This window comes from Melospiza melodia, chromosome 3, assembly GCF_035770615.1.
Source record: "Melospiza melodia melodia isolate bMelMel2 chromosome 3, bMelMel2.pri, whole genome shotgun sequence".
Taxonomy (NCBI): Eukaryota; Metazoa; Chordata; class Aves; order Passeriformes; family Passerellidae; genus Melospiza; species Melospiza melodia.
Window position 1 is genome coordinate 18,414,599 of NC_086196.1, and position 25,270 is coordinate 18,439,868.

The 25,270-nt window shown below is 38.1% G+C and overlaps 1 protein-coding gene across 1 annotated transcript in view; it reads right to left on the minus strand.

Moving 5' to 3' along the window:
* The window catches only part of LDAH (lipid droplet associated hydrolase), a 113,471-nt gene that overhangs the window by 61,922 nt on the left and 26,279 nt on the right, over nucleotides 1-25,270 (minus strand). Inside the window, exons 3-4 of the mRNA XM_063150908.1 lie at nucleotides 18,682-18,816; nucleotides 2,946-3,115 (exon numbers count right to left, since the gene is read on the minus strand). Of these exons, the coding sequence (XP_063006978.1) occupies nucleotides 2,946-3,115; nucleotides 18,682-18,816 (305 nt within the window). The remainder of the gene's footprint in view (nucleotides 1-2,945; nucleotides 3,116-18,681; nucleotides 18,817-25,270) is intronic.

Consider the following 25,270-nt stretch of genomic DNA (forward strand, 5'->3'; position numbering starts at 1 on the left):
TGTTTGTGGTTTTTTGTGAGCCAGAAAACAGAGCAGCCAGGCACTATTCTGGAGCTTTTCACTGAACAGGAGGGCATGGGATGGTCTGGGCTCACATGGATGAGTCTCTTGCCTCCAAAGAGGATGCTAGCATCCAAACCAACTACTGGAAACGGTCCTGGACCTCAGCCAAGCCCAGAACCATGTAAAAGTGCTGCTGGGAGTTGCTACTTCCTTTGGGCCACAGAGTCACTTAAAGCCAAGTTTAAAGCATCACTGTGCCAGTGCTAAAATCTGTGCCATAGCCCCACTCAGTTACGAGTATGGATGCAACCTGTGTGCCCTTCTCTACTAATCAGACTTGGTTAAAGGCACCAACCTAAGACTAAGTTTGTGTTAATGGGTCTCCTGAAAGAACACTCAATGGAAGCCTCCCTGAGAATCAATGGGAAAATGGGGATGGGCTCCAAAACTGAATTCATGCTGGAATAAATTGGCAATTCCTATTTCATTTCTCTTAATTAAAGAGGAAAGCATTATTTCACACAAGTTTAAGGGAAAAAATGCAGTACTCCGTTTAGCTGCAGAGCACAGGGGCCCTAGATAGCAGCAGCATTCAGGTCCAAAGAAGAGCAACAAAGCTGGTAAAGAGTCTAGATGACAAGTCTTATAGAAAGTGGCTGAAGGAGCTGGGTTTTTTAGTCTGGAGGAGGCTCAGGGGAGACCTCTACAACTGAAAGGATGCTGCAGTGACATGGGTGTCAGTCTCTTTTGCCCTGTCTCAAAGGAAAACATACGAGGAAATGGCATAAGGGAGATTCAGATTAGTTATTAGAAATTGGTTTTGCACTGAATGAGTGGTTAGACATGGAAATAAATTGCCCTGGGAGGTAGTGGAGGCACTGTCTATGGAAGTGTTGAAAAGGCATACTGGATAAGGCACCTGGGGATATGGGTTAGGGATGAATATGGTGCTCCTGGGTTGATGACTGGACTTGATGATCCTGAAAGTCTCTTCCAACCCTGATGATTCTGTAATTCTGTGACAACTGACAGCTGGAGAGGAACCAAGGAGGAGAGAGAAGGGGGATGTACTTTCTCCTTTTGATGCATGCTTAGGGAGTGACAATCTAGTCTGTATGTGGTTGGATTACAGAAGAGCTTTAAATTGAGAAACAAAATTTCTTCAGTGAAGCAAGGTCAGGCACTGGAGCAGACTGCACAGGGAAGTGGTTGAATAACCATCCTGGAAGTGTTCAAGAAACATGTGGATGTGGCACTGTGGGGACATGGTTTAGTGCTGAACACAGCAGTGCTGCATTAACAACTCACTGACCTCAGAGATCTTTCCCAAACTTAACAATTCTATGACTGTGGGATTCTAAAAATCAAATCTGCTAAACATACATTCCAAATATAAATGTTTACTGGATTATTTGAATAAAAAATGCAACAAATTAACCTCTATTTCAGAATATAAATTGTAAATAATGAAAGGCTCTTAGCAAAGCAGAGAATTTAAAGACCAAACCCAAAATTCATATAATGAAAAAATATCACGAAGAACTATACAAATATAAAATCAAATGATCTAGCTACTAAAATACACATGTGCTCAAAATCTTGTGGGAATCAAATATTCCAGTAAAAATAAAGGGAGAGATGGAAACACAAGTTTCTTATTATCACACTTCATATGTTATAAAACATAAGAGTTAACTTATTTTTGGCAAAGGGACAAAGATTGCACAATACTCTGGCTTACACAAATATTTTCTATTGTTGAATGCATCTTAAATGTAGCTTGCCATATATTAACTTTATGCACACAGTGCACCATGAGGTCTGAGGGTCCCAAAGATGCCTATGTTTCAAAATACTGACAAAAAGCTGCCAGCATCCAGTGAGCCAGGTGTAAAAATGTTACTCAACAATTTTTAGTTTAATTGAAAGCAGATAAAATCATTCAAGCAATAAAGACTAAAGATTTGGACTCCCAAAAAGTTGGCATGTTTGAACAAATTAATGCACATATTTTGTGTCAGTTTATCCTCATGTTTCTCATTTTTAGTTCCTTTCACCTTTAAAGGAAGAAGTTAATGGTGGAAATGGTTATGAAGCAGTGGATATGCATATATTAACCACATACATTACATGTATTAACCACAGGCATATATTAACCCCAGACTTCATGTCACCACTAACATGGAACTTCCTTCCACTGAAGATTTTATAAAGTAAAGGAAGAAGCAATATTTTAGCAAGAGTGAATGTTTAAGAATAAAAGCTCCCTATTCTCCATTTATCAGCCACTAACAGACAGCTGGTCCTGAGCACAGTTTGCCACTTGCAGAGGGCAAGGATATGGTCCTGCTTCAGCCTTCTTACCCTGCCTCACAGGGACAAAGGAAAATGCTCAGATATACAGAACATGCAGTTACAGCTCTCACTCCCATTGAGCTACATAAACCAAGACTGAATTGCAGAAGCAGTGATATTTGTATTAAATTTTAAAAACGGTGTCTTTCATAGTAGTACTCCTCATAATTTATATTACTATTCATTCCCATACATTTTCCCACATCTAACCAGCAATCTGTTTGCCTCAAGATAAGAGACCACTATAAAAATCACAATCACTCTTAAATTTTGGTGTAACACGTAATGCAATTGGCAAATATCTAGTGATTTGCTTATAAATTATTTAAAGATGAGAACAAGGAATTCATAAATATATGTCTCATCATTATTAATTATTTATATTCCAAGGGCATTAAAGATCCAAATTCAGACTCAGAATTGCATCAGTCTGCTTTATTATATGTAACTAAGATCAAGCCTTCTTTTTTGTTTGTTTGTGTATAACAGAATAGAGTTTCCACAGGAAATACATGGCATTAGCCATAGGCTGAGCACATGCACTGCTTTGCTAATAAAGCAACTCCCACTCCAGAAGGTTCATGTACCTGAAGTTCTGATGCTCGTTTCATCATCTCCAGGGTGATGTAGCAACCAATAGAATGAGCAATCAGTACCAGCTTTATATCTTTTGATACATTCTTTCTGAGGAAGTTCAGCTTATGCTCTACTTGGCCGTTAAGTCCAAAAACATCCTCTAGCTCCTTAATATCTGTGTCTGAAACATAAAAGAAAAGAAGTCTTTTGGTTCAGTGAATAAAATTTCAGGCATGTCTTTCTTTTTTTTTTTTGCCCCTCTTCTTTGTAGAACACTGAAATAAAAACATGTATTAATTTTAAAAAACCTGAAATAAACCAAACACACAAAAAACCCCAAACTTCACCAGACCTAAAAATTTAATTTTCAGTTACCACCACTGGAAAGTACTGACTGATAAATCACATGCACAGGATGTAAAGCCTTATGTGCAGCTTGGGAACCAGCACAAGGTATGTAAACACATGGAGATTTCATAGCACATCATCCACTATTTTCATCTCCTTCATTCAGAACAAGACCAAACTCAGGGCATTGAATGAGCTTAAATCAATCCAACTTTACATTGAGAGATCAGGACCTACAACAGCAATACTGCCCAGCAATTAGTCCATCCCCACAGAAGACAAGGTACCATATGTGTCATCATGCAGTAGCAACCTTCAGATATTAAAAATATCCTGTGTTAAAGATGCACAAAAATGTCCTGTCCCATGGAATGAGGAAAAAGAGAAAATGCCTGTATGTAAACACAGAACATTAGTACCTACATAAAATATCCCTGTTAAGGCAGGTTCTTTTCATTGTCAATTCAGCTGCAAAGAGGAAAATCAAGTTAGAGCTTCATAGTTCTAGATTACAGTACAATTTCATTCCTGCTTTGCCATGGACTTTCTAAAGGAGCTTGGGCAATCCATCATGATGAGGATTTGGCTCCTTGCTTCCTGGCCAGTCAACAAGACAAATTGAACTGGTGTCTGTAAAAATATGCAGCAATTCAGGCATCTTTAACTTGCTTATTACAAGGGTGACATGCATCTGAAGTTCCCCAGTCTAAGTGGGTTCACAGCTTTTTCATCTGCTAGAAATGTGCTTTATCCACTAAACTAAACACTAAGTTAAGGATACACCACTCCACTTTATGGTGGACTACTCTACTCACATGACTGTAAGAAGTAATACTAAAAAGAGTAATAGAAAAGAGACAAAAAGAATGAAGGAATAAATGCCCCTAGATTATCTAGACAAGATGGAGTGGTACTAACATCACTTAATCTCTTAAATCTTTGCTATTATCTCAGGATTCAGTTTCACACTACAGATTAAACCTCTGATCTTTTATGCTCCTTACAGGCTGACTAGCAGTGCAGTTTTAGCCTGAAGTAAGCTAAACCTCCTGGCAGCATAGTTTGGACACACAGTGGGGACCAGCAAGTTACTGAGCCATGGCCCTACAGATGGCTCCCAGGCTGCTGGCAAAATCCACCCACCTCTAACAACACAGGAGCAGCTAACAGAGTGCACACACAGCCCCAACTGGCCCAGTAAGGTGCTTAACTTCCCACTTGGTGTCTTCTGACAAGCTCTGCTACAGTCCCCTTGTGTGAAAAATAGATGTGGAAGAAAGGGTCCATCAGGCAAAGACATTGTAAAGATAAATACATTAAAAAGACTGAAATGCATTGAAAAATGACTGTACAAGAAAGTCAGAATCATAGTTCTGTTTCAGATTGTTCTGCACCTGCTTGAGGAAAGAGGTAACTATGAGTTAACTGCCTATGACTGTGAACAGCATTTATCAAATTATGGCTGTCAGTGCTTTAATTCATACACAGTAAATTTCATGGCAACTGGACAGTAACCTCAAATACTAAAGATTACTAACACTGCTGTAGTGAAGTTATTGGGAGGTTGATAGTGACAGAACTAATTTGTAGCCCAAGTGGGCTGGCACTACATCACCTTTTTGATTATCTGTAGGAAACATATCCTTTAGAAGCAAAATAATTGCTCAAGACTGATCTTTTCTGAGTTTAAATAATTACCATCAAAGTCCCAACAAAGTTGTTCTTCAGTTAAACTAGTATTTCTGCTAAAACTACCAATGGTCATATCCCAGCATAATTTAGAGCAATTTATTCAAAACAAAAAAGCATTTAGCAAAATACACCCAAGGAATGCAAAATTAGATGAGAAGCGATATTTTGTTTATTAGGCTTTCTGCATGTAATGGAAAACAAAGAGTTTGTTCTATTTTCCAAAACCCTAAATAAAAGCCTAAGGCAAAAACACTGGTTTTAAATTTAGTTTCTACTTTTAGCAAAAGCTGCCTTTCCTACATTAAATTACACAGCAGCTCAGCCTCATGCAGGAATTGGTGGTCTACATCCCAGGTCTAATTACAGGTATATGTAACACAAAAATCACCAGCATACTAGAAACATGATGGCCCATTGGCAAGAGCAACAAGTGAAAGTGTAAGTTATATTAAGAGTAAGTTATATTACAACACATATTGCAATATATATGTGTTGGTAACATATATAGTGTTGAGTTGAGTGAGTCAATTGTCCCTTGTAATCATTTGCTATCATTTCTGTATTGTTTCACTCAGGCCCTGCCATCTCAGTTTATCAGCACATCTTTTAATGTTTTACATTTCATTTCAATTATTGAAAATAAGTGTTTTCAGCTTATTTTCCAGTTAAAGCAAGGGAAAACAAGGTAAAGTAGGTGTATAAATCTTGTAGAGAACTTTTCATGGTTGACAAGACCCCAAATACCAAGGAGGAAAGAAGACAAATTTTTATTTGTATTATTCAGTCTCACGAGGTTAATGGCTTTTCCGTATATGAATTCAGCATCTGCTAAAAGAGCTGCTGAAGACTGCTGCCATGAAATTAATAAATAGCACAGCAGAGACAGTCTAAGCCCATCTCAATCCTTTCCAAGTTTAGATTAACTATGTCAGACAAATACAGTTAATTAGCTAAGACATTACATACCTAATTTAATGTTTATTTACCTAATAAATAGCAGTGTAGACATTCTGGCCAACATATCCAAAGCTATTGGCCCCAGTAGAAACGTGCCTGTTCAGAACAGCTGTGTTGCCAGAGCAGGAACCCTGAGGAAGGACAGGGCTGGGGATTCAGAACAAAGTGAAAACAATGGCTTTTACCTCCTTGCTTTTGTCCAGACTTGAGAACACTCAATTCAAGTCTGTGCACCAGTGCTTCCTTAAGGGAGCTAGGGAGAGTTGAGCCTGCAGAAGTGATTTTTAATTGGATGGATGGGTCAGTTGTGATTGATGATGATCATGGACACTCATTCTACTGTGCGCCAAATCACCCCCAGTGCATCTGCTCACACATTCAGAGCAAGGATGCTCTGATTCCCTTGGCTACTGGCCTGTGCTGCACACACAGAGAACCCCTCTGAGACTGCCAGTGAGTCCTGACAGCCAAGGCTGACCCCAGAGAACTGTTTCAGCTGTTCAGTACAACCTTTCCTTTTCTTCTGAAATAGTGGTTTATTGCCAAACCCAATCACCTTGGCACTATTCCTAGAGAAGCCACACTGGGGAATGAGCATGCAGTGTGGGGTCTGGTAATCTCCATGCAAAACTCGCACCATGGACCAACCCCACACTCCTCAGGTGAGGCTCCAGTGTCACACAACCCTGAAATACTGGAATAGACATCCTATTTGACATCTGGACAAACATAAAATTGCCCACGCCTCATGTCACTTCATGTTTCCCCAAAACAAATGCTACATGTCTAACAGTCCAAAATGTGCAAGAGCTGGGCTGCATCACAAGTCGGAAAGATTTATTTATTTATTTTACAGAATAAAATCGCCCAGGGATTATCCAAAATCAACATGAATTTCTTGGGTGGAGAAGCTTAAATAAGTTCTTTGTATAAGCAAACAGACTTGCACAAACACACTGGCAGTCAGCACTCCAATGGCTCTACATCAAAGAAGAGACCAGAGTGACTTCACCTCAGGTGTGGAATACACGCCATGGCTGAAGGAGAGTGCTTTTAAGCAGTTTTCAGATAGTAGAAATTATACGACTTGTACCTTATGCTACAAACACCCCATCTGGGCCAAAACATGATTTTAAGACTTTATTTATAGGTGTATTAAAAGAAATACTGTATTTCTTTATTTTTTTTTGGCAAAGCAATAATTTTCTGATGTGATTTCGGAAAAACAAATGCGCCATCACTTGAATGAATGCCTTTTTCTAACCTCTGCTAAAACTACAGGCAGAAAACAATGATAGATTAAAATAAAGTGTTTGTTCTAAGATTAGTCAACAAGTTAATCTTGCTAGGAAAGAGGACTTTGGTTTTCAGGGAAATAACAGAGAATTGTGTTTGTTTGCTTTTCTGCTGTGTATGCAAGGGAAATTCTTATGCAGAAAAAAAAGTGTAGCAGTTATATGAGCAGACTTGAGGCTGACAATTCATAAAAGTTAGCCTTTCATTAAAAAGTCTGCTGAATCATAGATTTCTTTTTACTGGGAGATTCCAAAAGATACCAGAGGCCTGACTTTCTAACAAGACCTTCAAATTTCTGCACACCTTTGCACTTCCCAAATGTCACAATTTTACATATCCAAACTCTGAACTGCCCTGGTCACAACAGGTGACTGAGTATTTGAGCTCAGTACATATGAACACTTATCCACTTGTCACGGAGTGAGTTTGAAGTATGTCCTAAGATCAGCTCATAAACAAGGCCACCGAATTACTCCTAAACAAGTAAGGAACCATGAGGAAAGGTGACGTGCAATTACACATCATGAAGGAAAGGGAGGTAAAAACCACTGGTCTACCTGCACTGTATCTTCCTCTTCCATGGACCATTGACTCTAAGAAGTGGTAGCAGGATAGCTAAGGACAAACTTCAGTCAATCACTTCTATAAACTCATGCTCAAGAATTTTCAGAACTGGACCTTTTGCAGGGTAAGGACAAGTAAATGTCTGGAGACTGAACCAGTGGGGTGTTCAGGGACATATAAATTCCTCTGCATCTCCACCAAATACCCAAGTAAAACCAACATATTGGGTCAAGTGCTTTAGACTTTACATACCACCTCTTTTTTCCTCCACAAACACACAGAGACTGGTGGGAGCAGCAGTAGTTTTGATTCAATAATCTGTGTTTAGATGAAGCAGCACCTGGAAAGTTTTTCTCTTTTCCTTTATGTAGTACAAGGCAGAAACTAAAACTGAATTACTTAGATTAGCTGTTAAAATGGTGTACATAATATGAAGTCTAATTCTGGAAATTTAATAAATAATTTGAATGCTTTTTTCCCTCACAGCAAAAGACCATAATTCCTCAAAACTGAACCATGACATTTGAAAGTGTTAAAATAGAACTGTAAGCTTAAAAACTGAGACTTAATGTTTGTGGGTCTAGTATGGGCATCCCCTAAAGATACATTGCTCAAAGCCTGTTTCACTTTCATTTGATTAGTGAACCATGGATAATTTGTATCAGCAAGCAATAAAATGCCAAAGAAATAGGATGGAAACCCTGAAAGAATGTTAAATAAATATTGAAGAACTCCTCCTGACACTAAGTACCAGGTCTTAAAGCATTTGTGTTTTAGATTAACCCTTAGACCTTAGTCTGGCCCTAGCACCCTCAGGAACTGTTCATGCAACTTTTAAGATAAACACACCATTCATTACTGTTTATTAGAGCAATTACTTTTTGTAAAGGTATCCTCCACAAATAAATTACCATTTACTCAAGATACTGAAGTGGTCATATGTATTATTTTCTTTACTAGAAAAATAACAAGGCCTTATTTTACAAATTGAACTACTGATTTCCTTTGCTTTCTACACACCTATTGCTGGGACACCTGTTTAACACCTAATATGTTTTTCAAAGGAAGCTATATTATAATTAAATTAATACAGGAGTAGTCTGACAGAATGAACTAATAAACATGACAAGTACTAAACCCCAGATTTTTATTAAAAGTATACAGGAGCACTCTGAACTTTTAAAATTATCTCTTAGAAACTTATTTTGTCTTACATTTCCAGTCTTGCTCCCCTCTGTTCAGAGTAACTATTATCAAGTAATTATGAAATAACAGTACAAACTTTGAAGCAGAATTTTGTTGGTTGTCCCCAATGCAAGGCAAACACCATGAAGAAGTGTTTTATTATGCAGTTCTACACCAATCAACATCTCCATTCCAACCAGTTTAATGAGTATAAAGCAGATGTTATATGGGTGATTTACATAATGTATATGGTAAAGTTCTCTGTATTTGAATGACTGCACTTCATAGTCAGTAAGCTGAATAACTGCAGGAAGTGCAACCTGTAATAATTCTCAGCATCGTATTATGAAGAGAGAAAACAAACTGTAAAACAAACTTACAAAAAACCCCACACTTTGCAGGGTACAAACTAGAGACCCATCCCTGTATAGGAGCAGATCTGAATTTCCAACATTAAATGAGTTCAAGGAGCAAAAAGACTGCACACTTCAACACAACTTGCTTTTATACAGATTAACAATGGAAGAAAACCAGAAGAATGATGTTCTGCACACCACCAAGAATGGGGAGGTGTAGCAGAGATGGTAAGGAAAGGACAGTAGAAATTGTGTGAGTATTGAAGGGAACAAAAATAGATGAGTATCACTTCACAGGCATTGATTCCATTGGTTATGACAAATGAGGTGCTGCACCACAGTAGGCAAGTCCAACAGCCACACCTATTGAAAACAGCACTTCAAAACTTTGGGAAGTTTAAACAGATACAAATAGAGAAAGAAGGACTGAGAGCAAACAAGGGAGAGCCACAGTTTAGAGCAGAGTAAGACAGCTGGCCAAGTAAGACAACCCATGTTATTTCACAGACAGGAAATAAAAAGAATTATTTTCAAAGTAAAAGAAAATGAGAAGGTGCACACCATGATGTTAAGAGAAAGAAAAGGGAAAAAGCAGGGAGTTGAGAGGGGCAGTCATACAACAGCCCAAGTCACAATACAGAATTTGTACTTCACAGTGATTGGACAGATGGATGGGCGACATTTTCTGAAGTGTGTGATGCTTCTACTGAATTCAAGCTGTAACTTTTAATTTGCCAGGCCAGTCACAATTTTTCTTGAAAATCTATCCCAAAATTTTATTCATTAGCGTGGTATCAGCCAAGACTGACATGTTCAATTAAGTATGACTCTTCAGAATAGTACTAAAATAACAGTAATGCACTTCCTGTTTCACCAGCTCTTATAATAGGCATTAGGATGGCATCCAATAAACTTAGTCTTTTTCTTTGCCCTTGTGAATATTCATCTTGGATGACACTGTTTCAATAGAAGTATAAAGAAAAGTGTAGGTTTCTATGTTCATTTGTCCATAGAAATGTTAAATTTCATATTGTAAATTATTTAACAACAACATCCTTTTTAAGGAGTAAATGATCTACTTAGGCAAGTATAACAATTTTCCATCTTTCACCTGTATCCCTCAAAACTGATAGATTATAAGAACCCTTCAGAATTATTATCTTCTATTCCCTGCTGGAATAAACTGGTAGCACAGAACAGACTGCAAAGAGCTGTCAAAAACTGCAAAAATGTCAGTTTATGGTAGCAGAGAACACGACCCCCTGCTAGCAGTGCTGAGGGCTGTAGCACAGCACGTCTGCAAAATATTCTGCAATGCAGTGCCACCTCACAGGACTCAGTCAACACTCCCAACCTGCCTTGAAAAGCTTTGCAATCTCTGCCTGGGCTCCTCCTCACACAACAAGTGGGACCTGACAGCAGAGGGATCCAACCATGGCTCAGTGACTCCCAGCACTGATCCCCACTGGCAAAAGAGAAACAGACAAAACAGCACCTGCAAAAGTCTGAATTTATGAAAATCAATGGTAAAACTTGGCAGAGCAAATAGAATTTCACCTTGTACTTTGTATAAATGTAGCAGGTTTCTTTATCAGTTGCTGATGTTTTAGGTAACCATTTGCATAAGCTGTTCAGTGCAAATTCTGTATCTTTGGGGAAGAAACAGATTTTTGTGAAATGACTGCTTTAAATTCTGATTTTTATCTTTTCTTCTCCAGTGTTCTGTTACACTGTTTAACATTTAATTCTCTGTTACCAAGATAGCAGTTTCCTTTTTAAGCTTCCTGAAGAAAATGCCGAAGGTTTCTTTCTTAGCCACCCACCTGAAATGCCCAGCATACAACCATGGCAACCTGCCCAAGGTATTGCTGTGATGGCTTTATTCTACTTGGGAGTTTACCTGATAGGTCAAATAGAGATTCAAGTGCCACCAGTACAAAAGGGTACTGAGTACTTAAAGGGGCTACAGCCAAGACAGAGAGGGACTTTTACAAGGGTATGAAGTGATAGGAGAAAAATGGCTTTAAACTGGAAGAGGGCAGGTTTAGTTCAGGTATAAGGAAGAAATTCTGTACTATGAGTTGTGGATGTCCCACCCCTCAAGGACAGGCTGGACTGGGCTTTGAGCAGCCTTATCTCATGGAAGGTGTCTCTGCCCATGGTAGGGGATGAATGAGGGATTTTTGGTGTTCTTTTGCACATGTGAGAGATCCTTCATGAAAAGTAAATCAGTTCACCACAAGCAGTTCTAGAGGCATGGTTGTAAAAAGTCTGGTTTCCTCACTCATTTACATCAGCAGGCATTGAAGCAACAGCTCAATACAAACATTTTGAAACTGCCTGAGGCTTTACAGTATAATTTATATAATAAGACATCCCCTGAGTTTTACCTGGACTCTAGACACAAACAGCTCCAAATATGCTCTTGTACTTTCATACTGAAGTGTATTCAGGAACACTGATATTGCCCTCTTTGTGATTAACTGAAAAATCCCCCAAATCACATAAACCATAGCATGGCAGGAAGTGGCAGCAAGCTCAGCAATAATAGGCTTGAAATCATAGTTCTGTTCTTAAAAAAGTGACAAGGAAAGTGCCAAAGAATTTTAATTATCTACAATGTTTAACCCAATGGGGAATTACTTGGCAAACAAGTAGTCACCTGACCACACCAAGTAATTCAATAACTGTAGTAAATTAGGTTATTGTTATATATTTATTAATTGACAAAACCTCAAATTCAGCCTTTAGAAAGGTAAGAATATGTCTATCTTAAAAGAAAGACAGTAGTGCCACGTGGTATCAAAACTAGAAGAAAGAAAAACTTCATCCAGCAAGCAGCAGTGAGACTCACTCATTCAACCTGAATCCACAGTACCACATAATTTTGTTCTTTGTCATTTTTTCAAGCACTCTGTCTCTACTCAGATCTTACAAATTTAAGATACACTAGAGGTAACAGTAATTCATTACTGATTATTTAAGAATGAGGCCATTTGCAGTCACTTCTTCTGCCCACTCTGCCTTACAGTTTCCTGTATTTTCCTGAGATACATACATTGCTCCTCAAAGGAAGGGAAATTCCTAAAACTGAAACAAAACCAGAAAGGGTCCATGTTCCAAACCAAATTATTTTTAGAATCTGTAATGATGATGTGCATTACTGATGGTTTCTCACTCTTACAGATGTAGATCACTAGCAATTAAAAAAAAATGTCAGTAAACACTGTACTGATCCCATCAAGATCTGCACCACTTGTTGCAAGTTGTGTGGGTATCAAAATTAAATCAAAGGTCCCTAATATAAATTAGAATTGCTAAATTAAACTTCTGATCAGCTTTTCTTCCTGCAGCCAACCTGTGAAGTGAATAAACTTTTTGACTCAACTACAAAAACAAATCCAGGCCTCTTACACCTTCAGACATAAGAATTATTCCCTTCTGTGGGGTTACTTCATTGTCATTCTGTTAGCAGATGCAAGAATATCTTTCAAATTGAGTTGCGTTAAAAGATTCCTAAATATTCTCCCTGGGGAAAATAACCTGATCATATAAATATTGTGGGGTTTTTTTTCAAATTACATTAGGTTTTTACTTTCCCTTCAACAGTATGGTAAACATTTAAGCAAGCTACTCTAAAACATCAGAGCACTGCTCATCTCAGGGAACTGTGACCTGCCTTCAGACAGACACCAGAAGATGGAACTGTTACCTTTTAACCAGGTGGAACATTCTTGAGCACTTCCCCCCCCACTAAAAGCCACCTGCATCTAAACAGAAATGCTGGTATCAGATGGTATCAAATCAGAACATACCTGTGTCATGGGATGAAATGCACAAAATAACCCATAAACAATTTCAAAGCCTACATCCAAAGTTTCTTGGAATGCAGTAAAGACATTGTGCTCTCTAATGGATGAATTCTTGCCTTTTTTTTTTTAACATCTTGTTTTCTGGGTAAAGATCCAGAAGATTGTATAATTTTTCAAATATCATTAAAAAGAGAATTATATTTTTCTTATTTGTGGGTATAGATAAAAAATTCTAGTTCTTTTTACCAAGGAATTAGTTGAATAAGGTACTAGAATGGATTAAAAAGCTCTCCACAGAAACATTTTTTAGTAATATTCCAATAGATATTATGTCAACAGACTTAGTGGAAAACCCTGAAAGAAATAAGAGAATGCAGAGAACCTATTTTTCACATAGCCATAAGAAATGTAAAGACAAAGTCCTAGTCCTTGTAATGTCAGCAAAAATTAGTCACTACTCCATCAAACTCAATGGGATATACATTAAGTGGTATCAAAATGAGCTTAATAGTGTTTAATTGAGCTTTATAATTAAATATATGGCTGCTAAGGTATGATAATATAAACACTTAAAATTGTTAACATTTTGAATGGCCAGAAAAGAAAACAACAAGAGCAACTTAGAAATATTTCATATATGGCAAAATTTTAATTTTCTTAGTTTTGATTTTGAACGGAACAAGACTTTTAAACACATGCTTGAAATTAAGCAGGACTGATAAAGTCAATGCCAAATGCTAAGATATCACTCTAAGGATGTATTTGCATAATTATGGGCATGATTACGGGACCTCCATGAATAATTAACTGAATGTGGTTTAAAGTAAAGTAACTGGAGTAGTGCAGCATCCCTAGGGCTGCTTACTTTTCGCACATCTAGATTTCAAGCATTCCAGTGGGTTCATAAGATGAACTGACCATTTGTTTCCTTAAAACAGACACTTCGCATTAAAGCCATACAGCAAAATTCAGATCTTACCAGGCTAAGACAAAAACCTCAACATTTAAATGGCTCCTAATAACTTTTACACATGCACACATGCTTCCTTCCTTAGGCTGCCTTTTCCAAGGAAGGAATAAGGTTTCTGGGCAGCAGCAGTTGCTGGATCACGAGGGGCAGCAGCACTGCGCTGCAGTGACAGTTCCTGTCCCATCCTGTGACAGCAGCCAGTCCCTCCGTGCACACCCTGACCTGGGGTCCCTCACTGCTGACAAACACCAGGGGAGGAGCTCCATGTGATTCATCAGTGCCAAGGCCAGCTCCGTGAACAGGAACCTTCACCTCTCTATACATTAAAAAACTACACTTGGTATGAAATAGTTGTGAAACCAGCATTAATTCTACTGTGATGGCATGCTCAAAACTTGGGGTTTTTATTGTATCTACAGTGTGATACCACTACACTGGGAGACACTGTGTCATATAAACCTGCATTACAGTTAAGCAGAATTTTAATGTATTCTAGGCCATAAATATGACTACAGTGTTTTCTGCATCTGTAATACAGAAATATAACTGACTAAACCTCAAAGGAACTTACACTAAATATAATTAATGATTCTCAGATATTTTAATTGATAAGCCTAGGAAGCAGAAAATGTTGTTGAAATAGAAATTAATGTGAATTACATGTATGTAACATGAATTAAATATGCATAAGCTTAAAGTATGTATGTGAGATGCCAGCCCAGCTGCCTTCCTACTGCTTTTCTCCCATATATATAAATATGCCAGACATAAATGCTTTTTAAATCTATCACTGCATACCTCAGTGTGGCCACTTATCTGCTGTTATAACTAATCATATAGGGCTGAAGCATAGATAAGGATTTGCTGGTCAAAAAACTTCTGAGTACAAGAGAGATTAATTCTGAGGTGTTTTTGTACTGACCAAAGAAACTGCCAGTATCTCTGATCCACCTGATTCAGCAATGTAGGTATTTTCCCTCATCAGCAATTGCTAAAAACATCTATTCTACTTAAAATAAATGAGTCACAAGCCAGCAAAAACTACCAAATGCACACAGAGTCCCTGTGTCCATGTAACTTCTGTCCCTGGAAATGTTTAAGGCCAGGCTGGATGGAGCTGTGAGCAACCTGGTCTAGTGGAAGGTGTCTGTGTCCGTGGCAGGGGGGTTGTAACTAAACGACATTTAAGCTCCCTTCCAACCCAGGCCATTCTATAATTCTGTGATACTCAACAACAAGGAAAAGTCCCTATTTTTAGGAATCCAGTTCTTGGAACACTAAACTTCCATGACCTCCTCCTCTCCTGTTTGCAGCAGTGGAGACCACAATCCCACTCCTTGCCAGCACCACACATTCATGGTGGTACAACATCTCCAAGGGCACAGCAGCAAATGCTTACACAGAGTGTTATTGGAAAAGTATTCTTAGTTACTATTCATTCCCCTTAGCAAGTGGAAAGCAGCTAAAGGGCCAATTGCATCTGATCAGCCAGATCACAGTTTGGGAATCATGGTCCTAAATAACTCATAACCTCTTATTACAGAACACCACACTCTTTGTCTTGCTCAGGCTACTATTTTGGGCTCTCTCCTGCCAGCACAGCATATCATGATGTTAAAAACTTATGGCTCATATCTGCTAATCATGCCCACGCTTCTATCTGTCATTTGGTGGACAACTAGCCAGCAATTAACAAGATTATTAACTTGCTGAAGCATAAATTCAGTTTTACCCAAACAATTTCAGTCATTTTTTCTGGATTTATACCACTTGAGCTAGAGGCAGATTCTCACTCATAGCCAATTCTGCAGTTTCATTAGAAGCCAGAGGGCTGCAAAAGCAAACTCCATTCAGATGAATTATAACAACAGCCAAGAAGCAATATATCAAATAAATTTAAGCTACATACCACTTCCAATTTTTCCTGTAACGCTAGAATTTATTTCTTTTTATGCACAACTTAATTTGAGTTCAAAACTTCACACCGATGGTACATTAACATTTCGGGTTCACATAATCAATGTCTTCACAGATAATTTATTATTCCTTCACCACTTCTCTGCTTTTCCCATACTGTTCCTTAGGATGTAATTCAGTTTCAAAATGGTCTGAAGGCCCTACTCCCCCTGTGTAAAGAGCAAGCAGTGGAAACACTCTTTTTGATGGACTAGAAACCAGTCATTACCTATCTTTTTTCGCCAAGAACCATAAACTAAGGCTAGTTTAGCAGATTTAAAGGACACACTATTATCTTCTACAGTCCATAGAACATTAAAGATCTAACTAGAAATTATTTTGTAAATTGATTATTAAGAATGCCACTCAAAATTTCCTGTCATTCAGAAGGAAAAACATGCCTTGCTAATTTGGCAGTGTCTAACTCAGTAGTCATCCATATTGTTTACAAAGTTCTAGAGATTTATCTTTAATATTATTTATCATTTGACCAAATATGGTATCATTAAGTAATGAATGCTGACTAACTACTAATTAGGTATATGACATTTTAATACATCAATTGAGCCTCTTTAGTTAATTAAGATATGAATCACAGGATTCCATATTTCTGTAGCACTTGGCAAACACAGACTATTAGGGTAAATAAATTAATAATTTATTTCTGATTTAATTTTTCTTTACTCTCAGTCTCACTTTTCTACCAAAAGTAGTTTATTGGCAGCCCTAAGGACAAACAAAAGCATGCCTTCCATGTTCTTGAAGGACACTGAGGCATTGGAGTGTGTCCAGAGAAAGGCAATGAGCTGGGGAAGGGTCTGAAGCACAAATTTGATGAGGAGCAGCTTGGGGACCAGGGGGTGTTCAGCTTGGAAAAAAGAAGTTCAGGGAGGACCTTATGGCTGTCTACAGCTACCTGAAAAAAGGGTGTAGCCAGGCAGGCAGGGGTTGGTCTCTAAGGGATAGAACAGGAGAAAATGACCTCAAGTTGTGCCAAGAAAGGTTCAGCTTGGACACCAGGTAAACTTTCTTCACTGAGAGTGGTTAAGCATTGGAACAGGCTGCCCAGGGAAGTGGTGGAGTCACCATCCTTGGAAGTGTTCAAAAAACAAGCAGATGTGGCACATAATGTGGTTTAGTGGGTACGGTGGCATTTGGTTGCCTTGATCTTTTCCAAATGTAATGATCCCAAGATTCTACACTTACTTCTGTGTGAAATGTTCTAGTTCTTATTTCTCATCCAGCCACGGCAGATGTCTACAGAATTAAACCACTTAATTATGTCTACAGATGTCTACAGAATTAAACATTGCTATGTATGTACACCTGCTGTCTATGCATGTTTTATGCTAATTTTAAATCAAATAAGAGAGAACTAGAAAACTGTTCTCATTTTTGTAATTTTGCCTACACTTAAGGATTGATGTTGGCCTGTTTTATGTTCACAGCAGTGTTCAAAACAAATGTCTTTTTAAAAGCTGATGAGGAGGATAAGGACTTTGAAACTGAGGTATAACTTCTGTATTGTATTCAATGAGTAAAATTAGGTTTCAAATAGTTTTGCACAGTGGATTGATTGCTGGGAGCAGAACTGCAGCAGAGAAATGTTCAATTAATGGTGTGTGCCTCTGTGGAGCAGGGCTTGCAAGAGTTCTCTGAAAAGAAGGATATCATACAGAAGTAGAAATGAAGGGTGTAGCTTTGTTCAGTTTCCAAACTGCTAAGTGATATCTCTCCAGTCAATTAGAAAGTAGTCTGTGATTGATGGCTGCTGTTGGAAAACTTACTTTAGTCTTTATTAGACTTCCAAAATGTACTTGAACTAAATCTTATCAGGCATATTATTCCTTTGTAGTTTGCTACATTTAAGACCCCTTTACAGGGCAGCATAATTCACAATTCAAGTGCACAATTTATATGCATGCACACTCTAAATCAGTGGTCTCCAAAGTGGGGTGTCAGCACAGTGTGATATAGGAAGAAAATATCAGAAATGCCAATTTATGCTACGTCGCTGTAGCTTGACCAAGTCCAGAGGACTTCCAACATCTATCAGCTCTCAGGACAGGATTCACTGCAGGCTCCCCCACCTAACTATGCTTGGAGCACCATCTCTTGCTGCAGATCTGCATGTTAAAGGACTCTTAACAGATACACAAGCAACCTCTCCCCTGCAAACACCCCATACTCCAGTCTCAGAAAGACTTAATTCCAGGTAATTCACTGATTTAGTATGGCTATTTTTAAATTCTGAGATAATTAAATCTCTCCTAATGTACTCTATCTCTGAACTGGACATTTAATTTAAAAATGTACTTTTCTATCTACTCTTCTCAACATAAACACATTCTAGACCTTCTTCACTGTAATGTGTCTCTAACAACTGCCAACAGTAAACTCTTTTATTCTCCTAAAAGCACATATTTGTCTGGCAAATCTAATTTATCTAAAATACTTCACTAACTTCTCTTCTCATACAACTGAAAATTGTTCTGTGGATATACAATGGAGACATTTAAAACTCATGTCAATCTGTTTTCAATAAGCACAAGTTTTGCAGCTGAAACTGGAAGAGTATAAACAATTGCATGCATAGGTTACAGTATTGTACCTTCTATCATTTCCATCCCACTCGGAGGTTTACAGTGTCCAGCATGGCTCACAACCCAGACAGGATACTGCTGGTTCAGTCCACAATAAAGGGCCTGTATAAAGGTCCTGTAATAACCTGCCAGTCCTGGGTTACCTGCCAAAAAACAAAACATAGAAGCACAGTCAATAATAACCTTCCAACAGCAAGCAATCTGCTTCAAAACAAACTAAACAGCATTACACAGCAATTTGCTAATTTATTTTCTCTAGTACATTTCCAGTTTTCATTTCCCCAATGTTATGTTCATTTCCCCTATGCTATTGAACTTGTTTAATTCCAGTGACCAATGGCACTCATGGGAAGCATTTTACAGAATTACTTCAAAATTGCAAAACCTAAAATTGAAGTCCAACACAAGTGAAAACCTCTTTTTCCATCAGAGGTCAACCAGCTTGCTTATCTATCCCATCCAGTTACAGGAATGTGAAACTAAAACATCACAAAGTCTACAGCATTTATCATGTGATCCAGATGCCTGCTCTCCAAATATCTCAGTGTTACCACTTCAAAATAGGTATGTGCCATTGTTACTATACAAAAAGGCTGTCCTGGCCCTAAAAGAAAGGATGATTTTATCCTAAACACACTGGACCAAATAAATATTTTCCTGCTTGCAACTTCATTTTTTATCTGTCCCTTTTTACACCAGTGGAGAAGCTCTTTCCTTTTCAACTCTTCTGCTCTAGAACCATGGGATAACCTGTCCTCCCTCCTGGTGTCCCAGCAGCTTTTGAGGGCTTCTCATAAAAGGCCGGTGTCTGAATGGCCATGGCTTGCCCTGGGAATTCAGACCACCCTACTCTAAAATCCACTGTTAAACACAGAAAATATCAACAGTCATACACCACTGCTGATGTGGAAACAGAAATATTGTCCCAAAGATAAAAGTACATCTATGAAAGGGATCTCTGGATTGACAAACAAAACTGTATACTTTGCTCCTCCTTTTTTCTTTCTCGTTTGGATATCACTAGTGATGTAAATTGGAGAGGAAATTCCTATGAAGACAAAGCAGAACTTTCCTAATTTCCACAGGATGCATAAAAATTCCACACAGACATCAGAACATAAAATTCTTATTTACTTATTTATTTATTTGATGGTTTTCCAGAGTAGTTACACTGATTTTTTATTATTGTTTAGATGCCAGCAAAGCTCACCATCATGGCTGGGATTGCTCAGTTATGTGTCTTTCAACTCTAACATCAGGCAATTCTTAGTTTGGGTATCATCAACAGCAAAAGGCAGCATGAGCAGTATTGTGTCAAAAGGCTGTCATTTTTTAAGACAAAAACATTCCAAAATTACCAGTGTATTACAAAACAAAAAAGCCTTCATTCAAATTCTGTCAACTCCTCTATATCCATCTGATTGTAATAACAGAAGCTGAGCTGTGAAAGTATTGATAGTGACAGAGAAGGATTAGACCTATAATCAAATTAGTACCTGTGAAAACAGTGTATGGAAATAAAAACAAGGGTTATTCCACTTCTTCTCTTTCTGTAGTGGGTATTTTCATATTTTCTTGTTTTTCTTCCACCCTTTTGCTGTTCAGGTAGCACACAGTAAGTTCACTGCTGTCCCAAGAGGTTCCCTGAGCCCAGTGCCACCGAGGCACCCAGAGCCACCCGGAGCAGAGCCATGTGCACAGGACCTGGTACCACAGCTCACCCTGGGATGATGCATGAGCACAGGAAGGGAGCCTTTCCCTCCAGGTAATGTATCTCACACATTCACCCCTCACTTGCATGTACTGAGTGTCTCTGGGGGGTTTTAAATCTTAATAAAACTAGTGATCTTAGACAAACATTATTTTTACTGGATTATACACACAGATGTGGGGGGAAAAAAAATCCTCAACCCCAAAACGTCACAATCAGTTATTATGCATTTCTAAGCATCTCATTGTAAGCTTGCCATTAAAGGAGACTTTTAAAAAAAGAAACTTGTTTTGCAAAAACTCCAGAACACAATCAAATTTGTGCAAGTTGATTTCCAGGAAAACAATTTAAAATTCACAAGGTTCACTTATCCATACAATTGCATCACGCTTTCATACATCAAAAATATATAACATGAAGGGCCCCACAGACAATAAAACATAATCTTGACATCATTTGTCAAGTTCCTTGGACTGATGTTACACAGACGAAATCTGTCCTTCAGCAAGGCAGAAGAAAAAAGTAGCAGCAATCCAAAATCAATTGTGTCTTCTATAGTACAAACGATCATAATGTTTTGCATTATGTTTAATCCTGGAATGTAACACCATTAGGAGTTTTGAGATCTAGGAATCACAAAATTAATCTCAATCATAGCATTTTTTCTTTGCACTTTTTTCTCCTTTAATAATGCAGAACAAGGATGGGGAGAAATGACAGCAGCTTAGACATCTTGGTGCTCTTTTCCATCATCAGCAGGTGAACCTAAGATGTAAAATCTGCTCAGGATTTGCTCGTCAGCTGAAGAACAGTGAGGCTTTGCATCAAATATTATACAAAGCCTAAAAAAATCTAATACTTTTTTCAGGGAAAGGAGACTTTTATCCTGTGTTAATTTGGTGTGTTTTTTAGGCAGGTAAAAGAGAAAATCCATAAATGCAAAAGAAACCCCAGTCCTCATAAGCATCTGCCCCTGGTAAGAGATATCTGCGAGATCTGACCTGTTAGAACTGCTACTGGCATTTCAAAATGCCTTGAATGGGTATGAATGAGAACTGCTGGCACACAGGGGAATGAAAATCAACAAGAATTTTAACAGCAAAAATTTCTACAGAAAATTTCTACAGCAAAAATCACCAGGTGTAAAGCAGTTATAAATTGATTCTTTATTGAACTTGCAATTCCAATGGAGTTATTCCAGATTTGCAGTGACCTAAGTAAATGCAGATTAATAGTCCTAGCTCTTGAAAGCTGGCATCTACAATATTTATGACTGAATAATGTTTATCTCATATGTCTTCAAAGTAATTTTATATCTTCTTGATTGAGCTGCTGTCAAAATACTTTATGAGAGGAAACAAAAAAAATGAACCTGGACTGATTAAGATTTTCTTCGTATAACAGAGTAATAGTAACAGCTAATAGAAATAACTGGGACTTAATACATACAGCAGTCTGTGATCAATAATGCTTTAGGCTGATCTTTGCAACTGATCTGTGTTCAATTAAATTATTTTATTTTATAGATAAAGAACTACCAGGTCAATCACAAGGGCACCCAGGCAGTGCTCATTTGTGCTTTAGAAGGATTTCCCAGTACAGTAAACCAGAACTGCCTATGCTCTATCACTCAGCAACCAAGTGTCAAAAAATGGAAACCATAAGTAAATGCAGTGTTAACCCCCATGATTTGAAGGTTACTCCAGTTATTTGAATACCACATCAATCCTTAGACACCTCAGGGCAGCTGAATCACTCATGCATGCCAATAAATCTCAAATTGCAGTCATCTGAAGCATGAAGCACATCTTAAGCAGTTACTCTCAACTGTGCTTGATTTTCAACAGCATTTATGTTGTTTCAGAAATCTTTTAAACAATAGCTGTAAATGGTGACCATAACAGAAAAAGAATCAAGACTGTAATACACTGAGGATTTGTCTGATTTGCAAAAGATTTCCAAGCACTTCATGGAAAGATTGTGTCAAACGGACAACTTATACAGTGAATGAGAAGGACTACTTTATCTGATGTCCCTACTGGCTGCAATATGCAAAGAACTCCTGCCACACTCCCTGTTTCTCTCCGTAACACATGACATTTCACCCAGCTATTCTACATTAAGCTCAAAGTCTTTCCATTTTTAATTTGAAGACGGGAATCCACTGCTTCCTTTTCCGATCTGTTCCACCCACAGCTAACACAAAACAGTACAGAACAACCACGAGTGCAGAGGTGGAACCTAGAGCTATTTTAGGAGGTAAATATTCCCCACTTCTATATACTGCAGATACAGGTTTCCAAGAACTAGAACTACTACTCTTTAGTCACCCATATAAGTAGAAATACAAACATGGCATATAAAGATGCATTTGCCTACCTTTCACTTTCAAACACTCTCCTGTTAATGCTTTTTCCATCAAATCAAGATTTTTAAATGCCATCTGCTTTCTCAATAAGACACTTAAGCAGTGGAGAGAGAACAACTTCTATAAACAGAATATTTACCCGGAAATCACTTCTAAAGAACAACCTTTATCCCAACTTCACATTATTTCCTATGTAATGCATCACAAAGTCAAACTTGGCTTGTCTTAAAATGAAATACTAATATTTGAGATGCTGCACTTCCACAAGAGAAATTATTCAGACTTGATAAATTTAAACCTATATACAGTGCACTATCAGTGCAACTCCATCAGTTTAATTATGAATGGAAGACAACAAACACATCATGCTCTCTTAAAAAGTCACGGACCATAGCCATTCCTCACAAGCAATGACAGCTTTTATGGCTTGCAAATTGCCAAGCATTTTGAATTCTTCAGCAACAGAACACATTCATGTCAAATGGAAACCACAGGTAAGAGAACACAAGCACTAGATAGCCCAATGGAAAAAATGTTCCAGGTTAGAAATGAAGACAGTCACCAAAACAAGAAAGAAGCCTTCTGTGCAGAAAAAAATGTAAGTCAAAATATATACAGCTTGCTCAAAAGAAATTGAGACTAAAACATAAAACTAAGTAATTTTTAGCAGTTCTGGAAGGGATAGCTGAATTGAGAAAGACTTATTTAAGCAGTATATAGTAAAAGCCAAGAGTGGTAGGGAGTGAATGAAAAATTGCCATGTAACTAAGCCATCCCAAACAGTGACAAGGTTTCTTTCACCCTGCTTTGAAACAAGCATTTGGGTTCCATGCACTGTCCTGTGAGATGCTCCCCAGTGCTCCCAGTGGTGTCTCCAGGAGCCTGACCATCCCTGGGAGCAGCGGCTGGCACTGAGCCGCGGTGCTTTATGAACTTCTCCAGCAGTTGCTTTTTGCTTGCTCTGGGACCTCAGCAGGACCATAAAGAATAGAGGCAGCTACATGAATACAAGAAGGGAAATACACAGCCAGCAGTGGGTTTACAGAGAACTTTAAGGAACTGGAAAATATGCCAGCAATTACCATAAATGTAATTTTAGAAATAACCCACAGTTTCAGAATGAAGGGTATGCTACAGTATTTACACTATAGTCTCTTGCATGGAAAAAAAAATGCAGCTTCTAAAAAGAAAAATAAAATAAAAAGAGCAGCTATAAAGTAAATTTGAAATCCAGGGGTGCACAGCAGGACACATAAAAATCATTTTTGTGGTGATGATTCTCACTGTCTCTTCACAGAGCTGCCAAAGCTCCCAGCTCCAGCTTGAAGAGCCTCAGTGACAAGTTCCTTGCTCAAGGAAACTTAATCTGCCTTTGGCATGTGACCAGCCACCATGGAAGAAGATGCAACTCCCCTATGTTAATGAATGGAAAGCAGCCCACGCAGATGTCAGAAGAATTTAAATGGAGCATGCAGAACACACAATGATGTTCTCACACTTGGGAGAAAAGTGCAGAATCTGACACCGTGGCTGGTGAGCAGGCCTTAAAAGGCAACACACAGGTCTCTCTGACATGCAAGGTCAAGGGATTTCATATAAAACATGTCAAATAACATTGGAGTGACCATCATAAACTCATGTCAAAGAAGCTTTCACCTGTTTACACGTCTCAGGGTCTGGCATTCCTCGTCCTGTATCCCTTTATAGTCCCTACTCTAGGGGAGCAGCATCAGCCAAGCAGCAAAACATTACAAGGACGTTATACAGAAACACATGTGAAAACTCTGTTTGATCCTCTCTAACTCTGGAATAGTGAATTTGGCTGGAAAGCACTGTAAGATATTTGCTTGAGTTGTGAAAATAGGGAATCTCAGAAGGATTCAGCCAGGTGTCTGTAATACAGCTTATTAGAGAGATTTTTCAAGAACATTTCACATTTTTTCCCCATATATACCTACACACATACACTGTTATTAGTTTGACACAGCTATAAAACTTACATATAGGATTTTATAATACACATTCTTTGTATATATTTTGCAAAGCCAATAAGCTTGTCTGTTGTTCCCTAATGCTGCTTCACTTTTAGGATAAATGTAGGTTCATTCACCTCTAAAGAAAACCCACAGACAGTCTGATAAACCTGAATTAACCTAACACAGCTGTTTTTGCCCAAGTGACAAGAATGCCTGAAGCTTGTGAATTAAAATTACCAGCAAAATTGTGACAGTATATGCTGGTTTTCCCATGGCAATAATTAACAGCATCTATCCAGGCAGACAAGATATGAAGTCCAAAATGCTGATTTCATCCACTGCAAACCTACTGAACTTTGTAATTAAGCAATATTGCAAGGGTTATAAAGTCCACAGATGTACTTCAAAATGATTTCTGCCATCTCAACCAAAAGAGGTACATAAATACAAAAGAAGCCTTGATTTTATTTTTTTAATATGTCTGTAAACTAATGTTTCTAGGAAGGGAGTTAAGACTGAGACATAAAACTGAAATAATTGAG